Source organism: Hemiscyllium ocellatum, chromosome 17 (genome assembly GCF_020745735.1).
Source record: "Hemiscyllium ocellatum isolate sHemOce1 chromosome 17, sHemOce1.pat.X.cur, whole genome shotgun sequence".
Lineage (NCBI taxonomy): Eukaryota > Metazoa > Chordata > Chondrichthyes > Orectolobiformes > Hemiscylliidae > Hemiscyllium > Hemiscyllium ocellatum.
This window is the reverse complement of record NC_083417.1, coordinates 35,205,921-35,223,403: the sequence shown is the minus strand read 5'-3', so window position 1 is coordinate 35,223,403 and position 17,483 is coordinate 35,205,921. Positions and strand designations below refer to the sequence as shown.

General features: G+C 40.4%; 1 protein-coding gene across 1 annotated transcript; it reads left to right on the top strand.

The window, feature by feature from the left end:
* Positions 1 to 1,547: 1,547 nt before the first annotated feature.
* Positions 1,548 to 17,483, top strand: pdcd5 (programmed cell death 5). The gene is made up of 6 exons (XM_060837668.1): positions 1,548 to 1,731; positions 5,257 to 5,300; positions 5,776 to 5,837; positions 10,789 to 10,880; positions 15,484 to 15,555; positions 16,647 to 17,483. Exons 1-6 carry the CDS (start codon positions 1,666 to 1,668, stop codon positions 16,692 to 16,694), a joined length of 384 nt encoding a protein of 127 aa, XP_060693651.1. The 5' UTR covers positions 1,548 to 1,665; the 3' UTR covers positions 16,695 to 17,483.

Here is a 17,483-nt window from a genome sequence, read left to right as displayed (position 1 = left end):
AATGAAAACTACTCCAATATTAATGGGACAACATCACTAGAATGGGTTGGATAATCCATTTAATTTGCTGTGTATATACGATTAATTCTGAGACAAGAAATCATCTGGTATTCCAATGAATTTTTTTTTAAACGAACATTCCAGCTAACATTTCTTTCTGGGAATTAGTTCTCTATGAACTGAGAGAAAGTGAGGACTGCAGATGCTGGAGACCAGAGTTGAAAAGTATGGTGCTGGAAAAGCGCAGCAGGCCGGCAGCATCTGAGGAGCAGGAGAATTGGGGCTCATTCCTGAAGAAGGGCTTATGCCCGAAACGTCAATTCTCCTGCTCCTCGGATGCTGCCTGGCCTGCTGTGCTCTATGAACTGATTCTTGTGTTGAAACAATACTGAAGAAAGGTTGGTTAGGCCACTGCTAAAGTATTGTACGCAGCTGTGGAATCTACATCAAAGGTAGAATGTGATAGCAATGGAAAGAGTGCAGAGAAAATTTACCAGGATGTTGCCTAGATTGGAGAGTTTTAGTTATGAAGAGAGATTGGATACCAGAGGAAACTGAGAAAGACATGATTGAAATGTATAAGGATTCTGAGGGACATAGACAAGGTAGACAGGAAGTAATTCTGCCTCTAGCAGAGTGATCAATGACCAAAACACAGATTTTCAGTGAGAGACAGGAGGTTTAAAGGGAATCTTAAGTTTTTGTTACTTAGAGGGAATTGGGAACTCACTGTCTGGTGGGGTTGTAGAGACAGATACACATAATATGTAAATAGTATTTAGATGTGAATTTGCAAAGCCAGGCCATGCAAATCCATGGACCAAAGGGTGGAAAATTGGATCAGAGTAGCCAAAGAGTCTTTATCGATGTAGACACCTACGACCACGAGCCACACTGGTTCTCTCTGATCCCAGAGCAGTTGCAACAATTTCCAGCCTTCCAATGGGTCACAATATGAAAAGATTTGAGAAACTCTGCTATAAATGGAACTCTTCCTTTCTACAAGTTTCAGTGCAGTGCAAATTATGCTGATAATTGGGGCATTTCCACTCAGATTCCTCCAGAAGCACTAAGTGGAGGGTGCTGTAGTTAAGTCAGGTCCCGCTGGTGGCGCTGTCGATGGAGGGTGCTACAGTTAGGTCAGGTTCCGCTGCTGGCGCAGTCGGTGAAGGGTGCTGCAGTTAAATCAGATTCCTGTAATGGCACTGTCGGTGGAGGGTACTGTAGTTAAATCAGATTCCGCTAGTGGCGCTGTCAGTGGAGGGTGCTGTAGTTAAATCAGATTCCTGTAATGTCGCTGTCGCTGGAAGGTGTTGTAGTTAAACCAAATTCCGCTGGTGGCGCTGTCGGTGGAGGGTGCTACAGTTAGGTCAGGTTCCGCTGCTGGCGCAGTCGGTGAAGGGTGCTGCAGTTAAATCAGATTCCTGTAATGGCACTGTCGGTGGAGGGTACTGTAGTTAAATCAGATTCCGCTGGTGGCGCTGTCGGTGGAGGATACTGTAGTTAAATCAGATTCCGCCAGAGGCGCTGTCGGTGGAGGGTGCTGTAGTTAAATCAGATTCCGCTGGTGGTGCTAATCTGAGAGTTCCCGTTGGCCGCGCTGCGGTAATTTGGTAGTCGGTGTGTTTTTGCATTTTTTTAAAAACCGAACGGAGGCCTTTAACGATGGAGGATCAGGAGTTGGAAATGATTCGGCGGCAGAGACTCGCTGAGCTCCAGGCACATCGCGGGGTAAGGCCGCTCGCCGTGAACAGCGGGTGCTGAGAGTGTGGAGGCCGAGTTCACCCCCGGGAGCCTGGTGATCTGGCCGCTGTAGTGGGCCGTGTTCCCCTTCATCACTGCCTGGGAGCTGGCGAGGCTGTGCAGGGGAGCTCCCTGACCTTCTGCTGAGGCACAGATGGTCTGGAACTCCCCTCACGTCTTGGTTAGCTGCATATTTCACTCACCTTTCCCTATGCTTTTATTTTAACTCCTTGCTGAATAATATCCTGTCAGCATCTCACCTGTGACCATCTCTGAGATAGAGGACGTTATTCTGCCAGAGGAGGGCTGTCTCGCATTGGTTCCCCCCTGTCCTGCTGGAAAGAAGTTTGGTTACTGTCTGCAGCAAAGATACCAGCTGACTTACCCTTTTTAAGGCAGCCAAGAAATTCTCAAGTTGTCACATGTTCACTAGCACCAGCCATTTACTATGATCTGATTTCATGACCAGATTGTTAGAATGTTTACAATACACAGTGAAGCAAAACTGTTAAACTCAGAATTGTTGGCAGTTTTAGTTGTGTTTATACTTAATATTTTGCTGTCAAAATACATTGTCTCAATAATTAATCATTCAAGGACTTGTGTTAAGGAAGAAATGCCTGAAGAAATGCAAATGGCTGTAGTATGCTAGACAGTTTGCTTTGTCACTTACCTTACAAAGACCCACTAGGGAAGATAAAAGCCCCTAACAGTCAACACAAGTCCACCTTTTAATAATCAAATTTATGTTGCTACTAGCTAGTCAATCTAAACTCTGTTTCATTCCTATATGTACACATAGAACAATCAGGTGTCTGGAATGGCTTGTGGAAATATAAAATACTGGAACAATCAGCAAATCAGGCAAATTTTATGGTAGGAAACCATGTTTCAGCTTAATAACCCTTTGTCAGAATCTCATGACTAGGAGTTGACATATTAGTTGTTGTAGACAGGAAAATGGTTCTTGGTTGGCTTTGAATCTTAAGAATAGACAAAACCAGAGGGTAAAAATTTCTGGCCTGGTGTCTCGTACATGGAAAGCAAAATCCTTATTCTGTGAATAAGCTTATGTTAAAATATAATGCTGAGGCACTATTTAGAACATGTTAGTGAAACACTAGTGAATAATGTGGCAAGATGTGATTTAAATTAGCATTTCAAAAGGAGCAAGTGAAGAGGGCAATCAGTAGAATGCACACCTCTGCCACACTTTATTAACTCAATGTTATTACATTTACATAGCTCTTCCTTAAGAATTTTTTCCTGCCTGTTAGCACAAACCTGACATTTTTATGAAGGGCTTTCATCTTATTGAAGAGACTTCAGGCCAATCCACATCCAACACCCTACGTTGAAATAAAATAAAGAACTATGGTTGCTAGAGATCTGAAACAAACAAAAACAAGTTTCTGGAGAAACCCAGGAGGTCTGGCTGCATCAGTGGAGAGAAGATGAGCATTAACATTTCAAGTCCAGTAACCCTTCATCAGAACGGAAACTGAAAACTCTGCCCACATTTGACGGCTTTGACAAATTCTACCACAGCAGCTGAGACAGTCAACAACATTCCACGTAAAACAACCAGAACATTTGAAATAATCAACTTGCCATATCTCCTAATATTACTGGGTCCTTTCAAAAATTCCAGAATCTGGAATTACACATTTGCCTAAAACTAATCAGATTTTCCTTGGATCATACCTTAACTGTGCATCAAATGTGTTGAAATCCCTCCTTTAGCTTTTGGGATATATTATAGGCATAAATTGTTTACACAAATAAACTACTACACCGGTGTAAACATTATCTTTATTCAGAATATGTTTTTTGAGTGTTTCCGGGGTTTTAATGGCTACTTTTTCATTTACTGTAACTCAGTTATTTATAAGTGATGCTGTCACATAGCAACCATGATTTTTGTATTTGTGTTGATATTTGGAAGCAGATGAAAGCAAATTTGAATAATTAATTGATATGTAATTATCAACTCCTCGTTAAGATGAGAAATTTCTACTCTGAGTAGTGAATCTCAAAGAAAGTAATAATTTCTGAGACATGGCAGTATTTAAATTGCTGCAAGACAATAGGTGTAAACTAATAAAGATTTTTCCAAAAAAGCTGACAAACACTTCTACATATGAAAAGCCATTACCCTAAATACATCTTGCATAGACTGGTGAGGCCAATGCATCTCCATTGTACTTGAATGAAGCTGGAATGTTTTAATTAAGCAATTAAAACCCTATTTACTACATTTTGGATCTTAATCTTGGATGTAGATTTAACAATTAAGTGTATATTACAGTAGCATCCACTACATTTTTTCCTAATAGTGACTCCTACATTTATACAATCCTGGAGTTTCTATATTCATGTTCAAGGAATGTATTATGTTGGTGTTTTAAAATTTTCTTGGATCCCACTTAACTGAGTATTTGTTTGTTAACAGGTTTAAAACTTCTGTTTCCTTTGAAGCCTTTCCTTGGAAACTTCATTTCCCAACCCTCTCATTTATCCCTTTTGAGCCTTTTTAATCCCCACACCTCTCTTGCAGCTTCCTTCTCTCTTCTCTTCCTCTATTCCATTCTTAGAGCCACCTTCCTCCTCTCTGAACACTGCTGTAGCAAGTCCCCCACCACACTTCAGATCCACCAGACAGAATTCCTGGATCTTGCCAAAGGAACTCTTGTCCCAATCTTCCTGACCTTGGCTTCTGAATGGTGCAACACTATCGGCTCCCAGTAGAAGGTGCTCAATCACCTCTGACTTTTTAAATAGTCACTGCTTCTCCAGCGCAGGCTCTTTCCCTCCCACCTTTGCTGTCGATAAGTTCAGTCATGAGCAATCAATAGCCAGCACAGGATTGAATAGCCTGTGATTACAGAAGCAACTCTTCACTATTTCCTTCTATACTGTTTATATGAATGACTTTTCCCTGGTTGTTTTGCAAATTAATTTTCGTGGGCAATTCATGGACTTTTGGGGTGCAGTGCCCCATGTATTTTGATTTGCCTCTGTCTGGCTATCAGTTACTGATTGTTGCCATTTACAATTTGTTTGATAGATGAAAACATTCCAATCATGTGACAGGTTTTTAGAATCATAGAGATGTACAGCATGGATACAGACCCTTCGGTCCAACTCGTCCATGCCGAACAGACATTCCAACCCAATCTAGTCCCACCTGCCAGAACCCCGCCCATATCCCTCCAAACCCTTCCTATTCATATACCCATCCAAATGCCTCTTAAATGTTGCAATTGTACCAATCTCCACCACATCCTCTGGCAGCTCATTCCATACACGTACCACCTGCTGTGTGAAAAAGTTGCCCCTTAGGTCCCTTTTATATCTTTCCCCTCACAATTACCTAGCAGAGGTATTGCAAGGTTCTTCAATAATCATGTCTTAGACATGTTATCATAATTAATTGTCAACTTGTTAAATCAGTCAGAATCTGGGCATCAGATGTCACTGTTTGTTAATTATGTTTATCTTATCTGAATTTAGGATGCACCTGATGATCAGCAAAACCAGCAAGAAGCGAAACAGCGGTAAGAAATCACAGACTGCCTGATTTACCAATTGTACCTCCCAGCGAAAGGGTAAATGAGTGAACATTTTCAAAAAAAGCCTGCCCATAAAAGGGATTTGTGAGGGGGAGGAGGTCATGGAATAGTGAGATGGGATGAATGCCATTTCCTCCACATTTATCTTTTATGGTCCCTTAGAGAAATAATTGATATGATTTAACGTTTTAACACACCCAGTGTAAAGGGGTTTACACAGTCATTGATGTGCTTTCCTGTTTTTAAACTTGGTTTCTTTATCAGAGTTTACTATTGAAGGCATCATTAATTCTGACTTTTCTGATTACTTTAAGTTCATATTTTGATTCTACTGTAAGAAGTCTGCTGTAGTCCTCCTTTAGTAACTTATATATTTTCTTGCTTTTGATTTTATTGGAAGTAATGCAGTGTTGCATTTTTTTATTTATGCCTTCTTATTGTGAATAAATTGTGATTGCAGGGAGTCAGAAATGAGGAACAGTATTCTTGCTCAGGTCTTAGATCAATCTGCTCGTGCTAGATGTAAGTAATAGAAGATTGCATGTTACAACTCAAATTACAAAATATTGTCGAAAGTGACTTACTAGACTGTAAGGTCTTTAAAATGATTGGTGTAACAGAATGATTTCCAGGCACTAGATGAAAAACATTATCAAAGTTTTCTTTTGGTCAAAATCAGCAAGCAGTAGCAACACGAAAGACCCACATTCTCAGTTTCTCATCAAGATATTCATCTTATCTTCCGCCCTCAGCTTCTGTACTTACCAAACTCATCCTTAATCTCTGTTCCTCTTGCCTTCTTTTCTGATTTCATGGCCCTCCTGTTTTATCAAAACCATCCCCTCTCTCTTATGTTTACAGCCATCTCAACTTTCTAATCTGACAGGTATTCTTTACCATTTCCTTGTACTTCTTATCCCTGACATTGGCCTACCTTCATTCTATTCCACTTTCTTCTTTATTCACCTTTGCGGAATAAGCTGTCTTAACTCTCTTTAAAGATTAACAGTTAGTAGTTCACCATCTCATTTGATGTCCTTGTGACCAGCGCACTGTTACTCCTATTCATCCTGGACATTCAGTTTGGTATGATGCCTATCTTCAGTTCCTCAGGTTTACTGGATCTCAGACAAAATTGAATTAGGCCAAGCTTTATATGATTTGGCCACTTCAAGCTCTGCATTTTCGAATTTTCCCGATAGCAGACACCACCCAAGGATCATTCTAGGCTTCTTTCTTGTCATTGCAACAGTTTCCTCTCCTCTGATACAGACCCCTTCTTCACAAATTGGCTATCATCAAAAGCAAAACACATCTAATCCTCTGTCTTCACAAATTACAGCTACAACTTGAGCATACCTGTCTTTGGCAATGTCATTGTCTTTTCAAATCTGTGCTGAACTTTCCTTTATCTTTGTGTTTGAGTCTTTTCAATCAAGTTGCCCCTCAAACCAGCTAATTTAAGTTATAAATGAAATCCTTCGATATGTGCATTGTTCTTTCTCATCCTTCTCAACCATTTAATAATCTTTGACGTAGGTGAGATTTGTTAATGCTTCCTTTCTATTGTCCAATTTGGTGCATTGTTCCTGCCTGTTTACACTTTTACTATCTGTTTGCAGCCAAAGCGTTTCTGGCAGGGCCCTCTCTCCTGGCCCCGGCTCCATTATTTCAGGATTTTACAAAGAATCATTTGCTTCTGCATATTTGTCTAAATCATAAGGGCAGCTCAGTGGTTAGCACTGCTGCCTCACAGTGCCAGGTTCGATTCCACTTTCTCCCCATGTTGTGGGTTTTCTCTGAGTGCTGTGGTTTCCGACCACAGTCCAAAGATGTGCAGATTAGCTGGATTGACCATGCTAAATTATTTGTAGTGTCTAGCAATATGCAGGGTAGATGGAGTAGCCATGGGGCTAGGGTAGAAGGCTGAAGTTATTTGGGATGCCTTTCAAAAGGTCAGTGCAGATTCAGTGGTCCAAATGGCCTTTTTCCGCACTGTAGGGATTCCTTGATTCTCTGATTAGCAATGTGCTCCAGACATGTAGATTAATGTTTCACATGTATTCTGTAAATCAAGTTCAACCTCTCGGACATTTTCTCAGAACCCTTTTGGCCTCTGTATCATCATGTAGCTTGCCCTACCCAGTTATGGATGGGTTCCCATTTAAACATTGGGAAGACAAAGGCCACTGACTTTGAAATCTATCACAAATTATACCATTGCCAGTTCAACTGCTATTCCTTCCATTATTACTTTGCAACCCCAGCAATATATTTGACCAAAACTAAGCCTCTGACTCCATATCCTCTCTTTTACGAATGCCACCAACTCAGTCTCCAGTATCCTCCACACCTGTCTCTCCTTTAACTCATTTGTTGCTGAAGCACTGTGCCTTTGTCATTTACAGGTTCAGCTCTTCAAGAATTCTGCCGACCAATGCTCCACCAACTGGACACATTAATTTGTCCACAACTCTGCTTCCTCTCTCCTGTCTTACACACTGGTGTAGTACATGCAGTACTCTGATACTGGCTTCCATTCCTCAAACCTTGGTTAAAATTCTCATCCCATTAATGGATATGTTTAGTGGTTACAGTGATAATATATATAACTAATGGTTCTAGCAGTTAATTTAATTACCAATGTCTCGATAATCTGGTCATTTGCACATGATCATAACTGCCAAAGAACAAATTGAATACGTATTTGATACTGAAGCAAAATCCTGCAGATGTTGGAAATATGAAATAAAGACAGGTCAGGCAGTGGAGAAAAGCAGAGTTAATATTTCAATTTGATAACCTTTCCTTGGAACTAGAGAAAAATAGAAACGTGTCATGTTTTTAGCAAGTACAGATGCATGGTGGAGTTCAGGATTGATTACATGACCAAATGATAATACTGCAAGTGGAAAGAGATGACAATGAAACAAAGAAATAAAAGGTGTTTCCAGAGGAAAGCACAACAAAATTGCTGCTATCCTGAAAAATGTGAGCAGAGACTACAGTCTGCTATTATTGAATGTAGTGATGTGTCAGGAACTATAATATCCACAATTCAAAGATGAGGTGCTGCTCCCTGTCATTAAATTAAGCTTAACTGTAATAGTGAAGCAGGGTGATGTTTTCAGTGTGAAGAGGTGGTTGTAAAGCAATCTCCCAATTTGTATTTCCTCTTCCCAATGGAGAGGAGATCCACATGAATGCTCACTCTATCTCTATCTCCTTCCCAAGTCATTGTTTCGCTCTGTTCTTGTCACATACAACTGATTTCTTCACGTCTAGATTCTACTTGTTCCCTACAACTTTTCTGACCAACCCTTCTGACATCCTCTGCCACTTTAATGGTTTCCAGTTTTCAGGCTGTATCCACATCCTTTTCATCATTTTCCGGTCATCCAATCACATTTTCCGGTCATCTATCACCAGGCACAAGAGTCTGAAGCATACCATCTCTCTCTTAAATAGAGACCTAGCTGGTCGTGTCCACCCCATCATCTCTGCCATGCTGAACTCGTTCTTGTATAGGATAGCTTGTCCATTGAATCCTTTCGCATCCTCAATAAATGGTGTGGTTGGACCTGTACACGCCTGGGTTGGACCAGCTTCAGTTTTGAATATTGGTGTTGCAGACTTACTGAGGTGCATTTTATCTTTGTATTTCTTTCTCGAATATATTGACAATTGTATCAGTGGTGTTTCCTGTGGTGTCCAGAACTGGAAACTTTAATTTAAGTTGCTTTCAGGTCCCATCCTGCCCTTGCTTTCTAGTGGCCTATTTTGGATTCTTCCCTTTTCTGTCTCCATTTCAGTGGTTGGGGTAGGCATAGGCTATCAACCAGCATCTAGTAGAAACCACTCATTTCCGCAACTGTCTTAACTATACTTCATCCTATGGCCTTTCCTCAAAGAATCTATTTTTTTCCAGCTTCTTTATCCAAATTCGTCAATCCCACCTCCAAACCAGTACGAAATGTGTGTTTCCCTCCACTTTTGTTAACAGGATTCTCGCAACATCCATCCTATGTCCTGAATTTCTGGTCTTCAATTTCCTTACCACATAAAACCTTAGTCTGGTCTCCCTTATTTTCACCTTCTATTCCACATTTTGTCCTCTTCATTTTCACCACCTCCTGCATGCTGTCACCACCAAACTCCTCTTTCCCTTTCCAGTGCCCTTTGCATTTGAAAGGAGCACCCCAGCCAAGCTATCATCCCAGGCAAGATCAGAAATGCAATATTTGCATTTTACCTCTTTACTTTCTGTCATCCATGGTCCCAAACGTATTTTTCAGATGAAAGTGCTAATTGCATATCATTTCAATTTAGTGTATTGCATTCAGTATTTATGTATGACCTCCTGTACATTTAGTGGATGAGAGAGGGTTGGATGGGTCAGGTGCAGATTGGGTGAATCCTGTGTGTGTGCCAATAATTCCTAAATATCATCTGGAGCTACTCGCCAACAATTCTGATTTTCCGTTCCATTCTCGCTAACCTCAGCATTCTGCACTGTTTCATTGAAGATAGATGTAATCTTTGGAAGCAGCATCTCATCTTTCAAACAGACACTTGATAGCCCTTAGGATTAAATGTTTAGTTCAACAGTTTCAGCTCAAAACCTTTGTGTAAATCTTTTAGCAGGTAACAGCTATTGATGATGATTCTGTGATTTCCATTTTCACCACCTCAACAGCTTTTTTGTTTCTTTGCTTGTCTCATTGCCATCTCTTAGTTCACAGCATTTTTCGTTTTTTTTGTTTTACCTCTCCTGCTGTTCATCTTGCCACAGACCTTCTCTGTACTTGCCTAAAACCTGTTACATCTTGAAGTTTCTCCAGTTCTGATGAGAAGTCATCACACCAAAAGGTTAACTGTTCCTTTCTTCACAGACGCTGCCTATCCTACTGAGTATTACTGGGGTTTTGGATATCAGGTGATGAAAGTAAAAGAACCATTTACTCATTGTTGCTCATCTGGTGGTGCCCATATACTGTTCATGATTGAAAAATTAGCATTATACCCTTGTCTATTGTGTATAGTTTTTTTTCTTAAAAGGCATAGTTCAAGGATTAGTCTTGTAAGTAACTTATGTGAGAATTGTCTGGTTAACTAAAATTTCCTGTGATTAAATGCTAAAAGCAAATTTACCTGTAATTTTTTTAACTTTGAAGTTCAAGTGAAATGAATTGCTGGGTTGTGAGATGGATGTTTTGCACCCTTAGTGCTTCGTGTGAATAACATTTCCAACTAGCAATATGTTGTATTACTTCTTGCACAGCATTGCAAGAATACAACATTTCCTTTCATCCAGCAAGTGGGATAATGATTGGGAAATTTTTAAAAAGTATTGATGCATTCTGATTTTACAAAATGCCTTGGTTAGCAAATATCTTTTTGTTGGCCTTTTCAGAAATCTTCATTGAAATATTTCCTGTGTCCTTCATGTCATTTTATATTTTTTCATTTCCAGTGAGTAATTTGGCTCTGGTGAAGCCTGAGAAAGCCAAATCGGTGGAGAATTACCTTATACAGATGGCAAGGTTTGGGCAGCTTGGTAGAAAAGTAAGGCATTATCACTTCTGCGCTTCTCTTTATTAAAATTGAGTTTTCATCATTTTTGTCTTATATAAAAAAATTAACATGCAGCTATAGGAAGCAATTAAGAATGCATGTAGTACGATACAAAGGGATTATTTTACAACAGTTATTAGTGAGAAATGTAATGCTGTGTATATTTTCAGCCTTCTTATCCAAGGATGAATGGACCTACATCAGGGGAAGTACAGTAAAGTTTGTTAGATTCCTTGGATGAGGTGATTGCTCAACCTCTCCTTAAAGAACAATGAAAGCTTTTATTCCCTAGAATTCAGGTGAATGAGAGGTTGAAACTGACAAAATTATTAAGGACATGGCAGGGTGGATGCTGGGCTGTCCAGAAAGGGGCCATAGATAACCTCGTTTAGGAGTTTGATGAGAATCCTTTTTTTTAAACTGTGTAGAGTTATGCACTGCAATTCTCAGTGCCTGATGCATTGAGTTAATTGATCTAATTAGCTTTTGAGTACTGAGTATTGTGACGGTAATGTGGGAAGGCGGAGTTGATTAACATAGAACAGTACAGCACAGAACAGGCCCTTCAGCCCACGATGTTGTGCCGACCACTGATCCTCGTGTATGCACCCTCAAATTTCTGTGACCATATGCATATCCAGCAGTCTCTTAAATGCCCCCAATGACCCTGCCTCCACAACTGCTGCTGGCAACGCATTCCATGCTCTCTCAACTCTCTGTGTAAAGAACCCACCTCTGACACCCCCTCTATACTTTCCTCCAACCAGCTTAAAACTATGACCCCTCGTGTTAGTCATTTCTGCCCTGGGAAATAGTCTCTGGCTATCGACTCTATCTATGCCTCTCATTATCTTGTATACCTCAATTAGGTCCCCTCTCCTCCTCCTTTTCTCCAATGAAAAAAGTCCGAGCTCAGTCAACCTCTCTTCATAAGATAAGCCCTCCAGTCCAGGCAACATCCTGGTAAACCTCCTCTGAACCCTTTCCAAAGCATCCACATCTTTCCTATAAGAGGGCGACCAGAACTGGACACAGTATTCCAAGTGCGGTCTAACCAAAGTTTTATAGAGCTGCAACAAGATCTCACAACTCTTAAACTCAATCCCCCTGTTAATGAAAGCCAAAATACCATAAGCTTTCTTAACAACCCTGTCCACTTGGGTGGCCATTTTAAGGGATCTATGTACCTGCACACTAAGATCCCTCTGTTCCTCCACACTGCCAAGAACCCTATCCTTAATCCTGTACTCGGCTTTCAAATTCGACCTTCCAAAATGTATCTCTTCGCATTTATCCAGGTTGAACTCCATCTGCCACCTCTCAGCCCATCTCTGCATCCTGTCAATGACCTGCTGCAGCCTACAACAGCCCTCTATAGTGTCAACGACACCTCCAACCTTTGTGTCATCTGCAAACTTGCTGACCCATCCTTCAACTCCCTCATCCAAGTCATTAATAAAAATTACAAACAGTAGAGGCCCAAGGACAGAACCCTGTAGAACACCACTCATCACTGACTTCCAGGCAGAATATTTTCCTTCTACTACCACTTGCTGTCTTCTGTTGGCCAGCCAATTCTGTATCCAGACTGCTAAGTTCCCCTGTATCCCATTCCTCCTGACCTTCTGAATGAGCCTACCATGGGGAACCTTATCAAATGCCTTGCTGAAGTCCATATACACTACATCATCTTTTCTAGTGAACCTAGAAAAGATTCACCTCTTTTCAACTTCTCATCAACTTTTCTCATCAACCCTCATCAACTTTTCTAGTCACATCCTCAAAGAACTCGATAAGATTTGTGAGGCATGACCTGCCCCTCACAAAGCTGTGTTGACTGCATTTAATCAAGCCATGCTCTTCCAGATGGTCATAAATCCTATCCCTCAGAATCCTTTCTAACACCTTGCAGACGACAGACGTGAGACCTATTGGTCTGTAATTGCCGGGGATTTCCCTATTTCCTTTCTTGAAGAGAGGAATTACATTTGCCTCTCTCCAGTCCTCAGGTACGACTCCAATGGAGAGCGAGGATAAAAAGATCTTCGCAAGTGGCAAAGCAATTACATTTCTTGTTTCCCAAAGCAGCCGAGGACAAATCTGGTCCGGGCCTGGCGACTTGTCAATCTTAATGTTTGACAAAATTTTCAGCACATCAGCTTCTTCTATCTCTATCCATTCCAGCATGTACATCTGCTCTTCAAAGGTTTCATTCACTACAAAGTTCATTTCTTTCGTAAAGGCAGAAGCAAAAAACTCATTTAGGGCTTCCCCTACCACCTCCGACTCCACACACAAATTCCCTATGCTATCCCTGATCGGCCCTACTCTTTCTTTGACCATTCTCTTATTCCTCACATAAGTGTAAAATGCCTTTGTGTTCTCCCTAATCCGTTCTGCCAAGCCTTTCTCGTGTCCCCTCCTGGCTCTCCTCAGACCATTTTTGAGCTCCTTCCTCGCCTGCCTGTAATCCTGTAGAGCTGAGCTTGACCCTAGCTTCCTCCACCTCATGTAAGCTACCTTTTTCCTTTTGACGAGAAGCTCCACCACTCTCGTCATCCAAGGTTCCTTTATCTTACCACTTCTTGCCTGTTTCAGAGGGACATATTTATTCATCACTTGCAACAGCTGTTCCTTAAACTGTCTCCACATGTCTATAGTGCCCTTACCATGGAACAATTGCTCCCAATCCATGCTTCCTAACTCATGTCTAATCCTCTTCCCCAATTAAATATCCTCCCATTTTGCCTAATCCTCTCCTTCTCCATAGCTATGTAGAATGTGAGGTCGTTGTGGTCACTATCTCCAAAATGCTGTCCCACCACAAGATCTGATACCTGCCCCGGCTCGTTTCCGAGCACCAAGTCTAGAATGGCCTCTCCCCTCGTCAGCCTGTCAACGTACTGAGTTAGGAAACCCTCCTGAATACACCTTACAAAAACAGCTCCATTCAAATCTTCTGCTCGAAGGAGGTTCCAATCAATATTGAGAAAGTTAAAGTCACCCATTACAATAACCCTACTACGTCCACACTTTTCCAAAATCTGCCGACCTATGTTTTCTTCAATCTCCCTGCTGCTATTGGGGGGGGCCTGTAGTAAACCGCTAACATGGTCACTGCTCCCTTGCTGTTCCTAATTTCCACCCATACTGACTCTGTAGGCAGATCTTCCTCGACAATGGAAGCTTCTGTAGCTGTGATACCCTGTCTGATTAGTAGTGCTACACACCCTCCTCTTCCCTCCCTCCCTCCTTCCCCCCCCATTCTTTTTAAATGCTCTAAACCCTGGAGCATCCAGCAACCATTCCTGTCCATGAGAAACCCATGTCTCTGTTATGGCCACAACATCATAGCACCAGGTACTGATCCACGCTCTAAGTTCATCACTTTTATAAGACCATAAGACATAGGAGTGGAAGTAAGGCCATTCGGCCCATTATTCCTGATACTCCTTGAGTTAAAGCAAACACACTTTAACTGATCCCTTGGTTCCTTGCCAGGAAAATCCTTCCCACTAGCTGGTCTACCTCTTGCTATTACCTCATCTGCATCAGCTCTCACCTCCGGTATACAGCTCAGGTTCCAACCCCCCTGCCATACTAGTTTAAACCCTCTCGAACTACTCAAGCAAACCTTCCACCCAGGACATTGGTCCCCTTCCAGTTCAGATGCAACCGTCCTTCTTGTACAGGTCCCACCTTCCCCAGAAGGCATCCCAATTATCTACATATCTGAAGCCCTCCCTCCTACACCAACTGCGCAGCCACGTGTTGAGCTGTGCCCGTTCCCTGTTCCTCACCTCGCTATCTCGTGGCACCGGTAGTAAACTAGAGAACACCACTCTGTTCGTCCTGCTTTGCAGCTTCCATCCTAACTCCCTGAAATCACTTTTTATATCCTTGATCCTTTTCCTGGCTATATCATTGGTGCCAATATGTAACACAATTTCTGGCTGTTCATTAGATTTGACCTTCTTGAATGGAAGGAAGAGCTTCAAAGGCCACCTATTCTAATACTCTTAGTTATGTTTTAATGTTACTGTTTTTCATGCATTTAGAAAATGTTTTTATTTTTGTCTTAATTGACTGCAGTTACCTTTAGCAAACTAACATGATGAAAATAATTCAAGTTTTGGTGTTTATTGAACATGGTATGTGCTGCTGATCCCATCATGGTCGACCATGAAATGTAGGATACAGTTTCATTCTTATCATTCTCTAATTGTACCATCAAGAGGCTGGTTGTGGCTAGTTGTCCCAGCCTATACTGACCACTGAGAAAAAGCTACCTAGTAATGATGATTGCGCAAAACCGCTGGTATTTCTGAGTGCTGTGCTCAGAGATGTGAAGGGTGAAAGGCTTCTTGGGAAGTTCCCCATGACAAGATGGGAGATGAAGAAGCTAATTAATACTTTAAATATTTTTCAATGTTTGAGTTTACAGTAAATCCTAACTTAAGTAGAATATGAGGCCAGTTGTTGTGGCTGTCTGGAATGTATTGTTCCTCATTTATTTTAAGTTCACACATGAACACAAAGTATGACATGACCTCACGACAAACATAGAAAACCTTATTATACTGTTTGTTTTTAGATTTCTGAATTAGAATTGATTGAAATCCTTGAGAAGGTCAACCAACAAACGGGAAAGCAAACTATTGTCAAGGTAATTGCTGATATTTGTAACTGATATATTCGGATTGTATTGCCTAATGACTTAAATTCTAATATATTTCATCTTTAAAAATCTGTTTTATTATCTTACTGTTTTAGCAAAACAGTCTGGTTCAATTTGAAGTGTAGTGGGGCTACAGATGCATTCATCTTTTGAAAATGAAAGTAAAATAGATGCTTTAGCTATTTAGATGAAATTGTGTAAAGTGTTTGTTTTGGACAATTTGAAAATTAAAATCAAAAGATATAGACCAGGATCTAAAACATCCTGTAATTTTACTAAAGGAATTTGAAATGTGCCCAAACCCCACTATTGAGATAAATAACATTCCTTTAAGATGCTGCATGATAAGCCACACAATCCAAACATGCCATTTATCAACCTAAAAAGGCAATTTAAACCATGACTTGAATTGTAAAGTGCCCATTTTCCAAAGAAATATGATCTCTTCCCCACCCCCACCACCAATACTCCCCCAATAAAAGTTAGATTATTTGGTTGATTGGGAGCGCAATTTTCTTAACTGTGTCTCAAACATCTGAGACAAATGTGCCAATTGTATTGGTTACAGGTCTACCATACAGCGATACCTTTCTGCTTTATTCATAATATGGAAGTCTCCTAGGCTTAATTCCACTACTAATCATTTAGGAAAATAAAATTTTATAGAAGTGCTTATCTTTGCTGATCTTTTGAACAAATTAAAAATGCTTTTCATAAATAGATCTTAAAACATCTGCACGATTCAGGGAATGTAAGCATGTGGATTATTTTTCTCAAATGCAGCTTAAAGTCTGGAGCACTGTTGTGTGATCAGATACTAATCTTGCTGCTCCCATTATTTAAATATTCTTTGTTGGGAAATAGAGCTTTTAGATTAGCAGCTACCTTCTCCCCACAAATTATCTCAAACTTGGAGCAAACTTTGCTCTTTAGGTAGAGCTTGGAGTTAAATATTTGGAAGAGCGACTTGATCATTAGATAAACGCTCTGCATTGAACTAAATAGGATCTGAACTGGATACAGAAACCACACAGAGTTTTGGAAAAACTGACACTTTTCATATACTTTCTTTGTTTCAGTTTAACAGAAGAAGAGTAATGGATTCTGATGAAGAGGACGATTACTGACTTCTGAACATCCAAAAACTTAATTTAATAATATGGGGAATTACAGCGAGAAAACTATGCTGAGAGAGGATGGATGGATGCATTTGATATTTTTCCCCTTGTTTACTGAGAGAGTTTTTCTCTGTATAGTTTGATATCTGTGGGTGGAAATAACAAATTCTTGATAACTTGGTGGTTCAGAATGCTGTTTAGAAGGCATAGGCGGTGGTTGTGCGGAAATTTACATGACTGACTTTTTGAAAAGACGGAACACCACCTTGACAAACAACTTCTCTGATTACCCCACTTACTACTCTGAGAACAGCCACTAAGGCCAAGTACAATTGTGTGCAGGTAATCCTGATGTCTAAATGGAGGAAATATTTGCAGTTTCATTTCAATCAAGTTTGAATTAAACTGCTACAATGTGGAATATTAGAAACAAATATGACATGTAAATTGGGGATTTTGTGTAAGAAAAGAAATATGTAACTTGTTTTGCACACCTAAGTGTTGTTCTTTTTTAACTTTAATCTTTAGGGACTGCATTTATGGAAAATTGTTGACAAACAGATTTTCAGTCCATAGACTCTATGGGCCACAATGTACTCCCAACTGGGAATGTGCAGTTAGCCTTTTTTGTTTTGTTATTATGTGGGTAACAATTCTGAAATTTAATTTAAAAAGTTACCTTTCAATCAATTCCCAAATTTAGTCCAAACCTCATTGCCTGTACAATAATAAAGATGTACTTCATTTCGGTTATGTGGGTGTAGTCTGAAATTACTGCTTGTTGTAGATTGTTGAAAT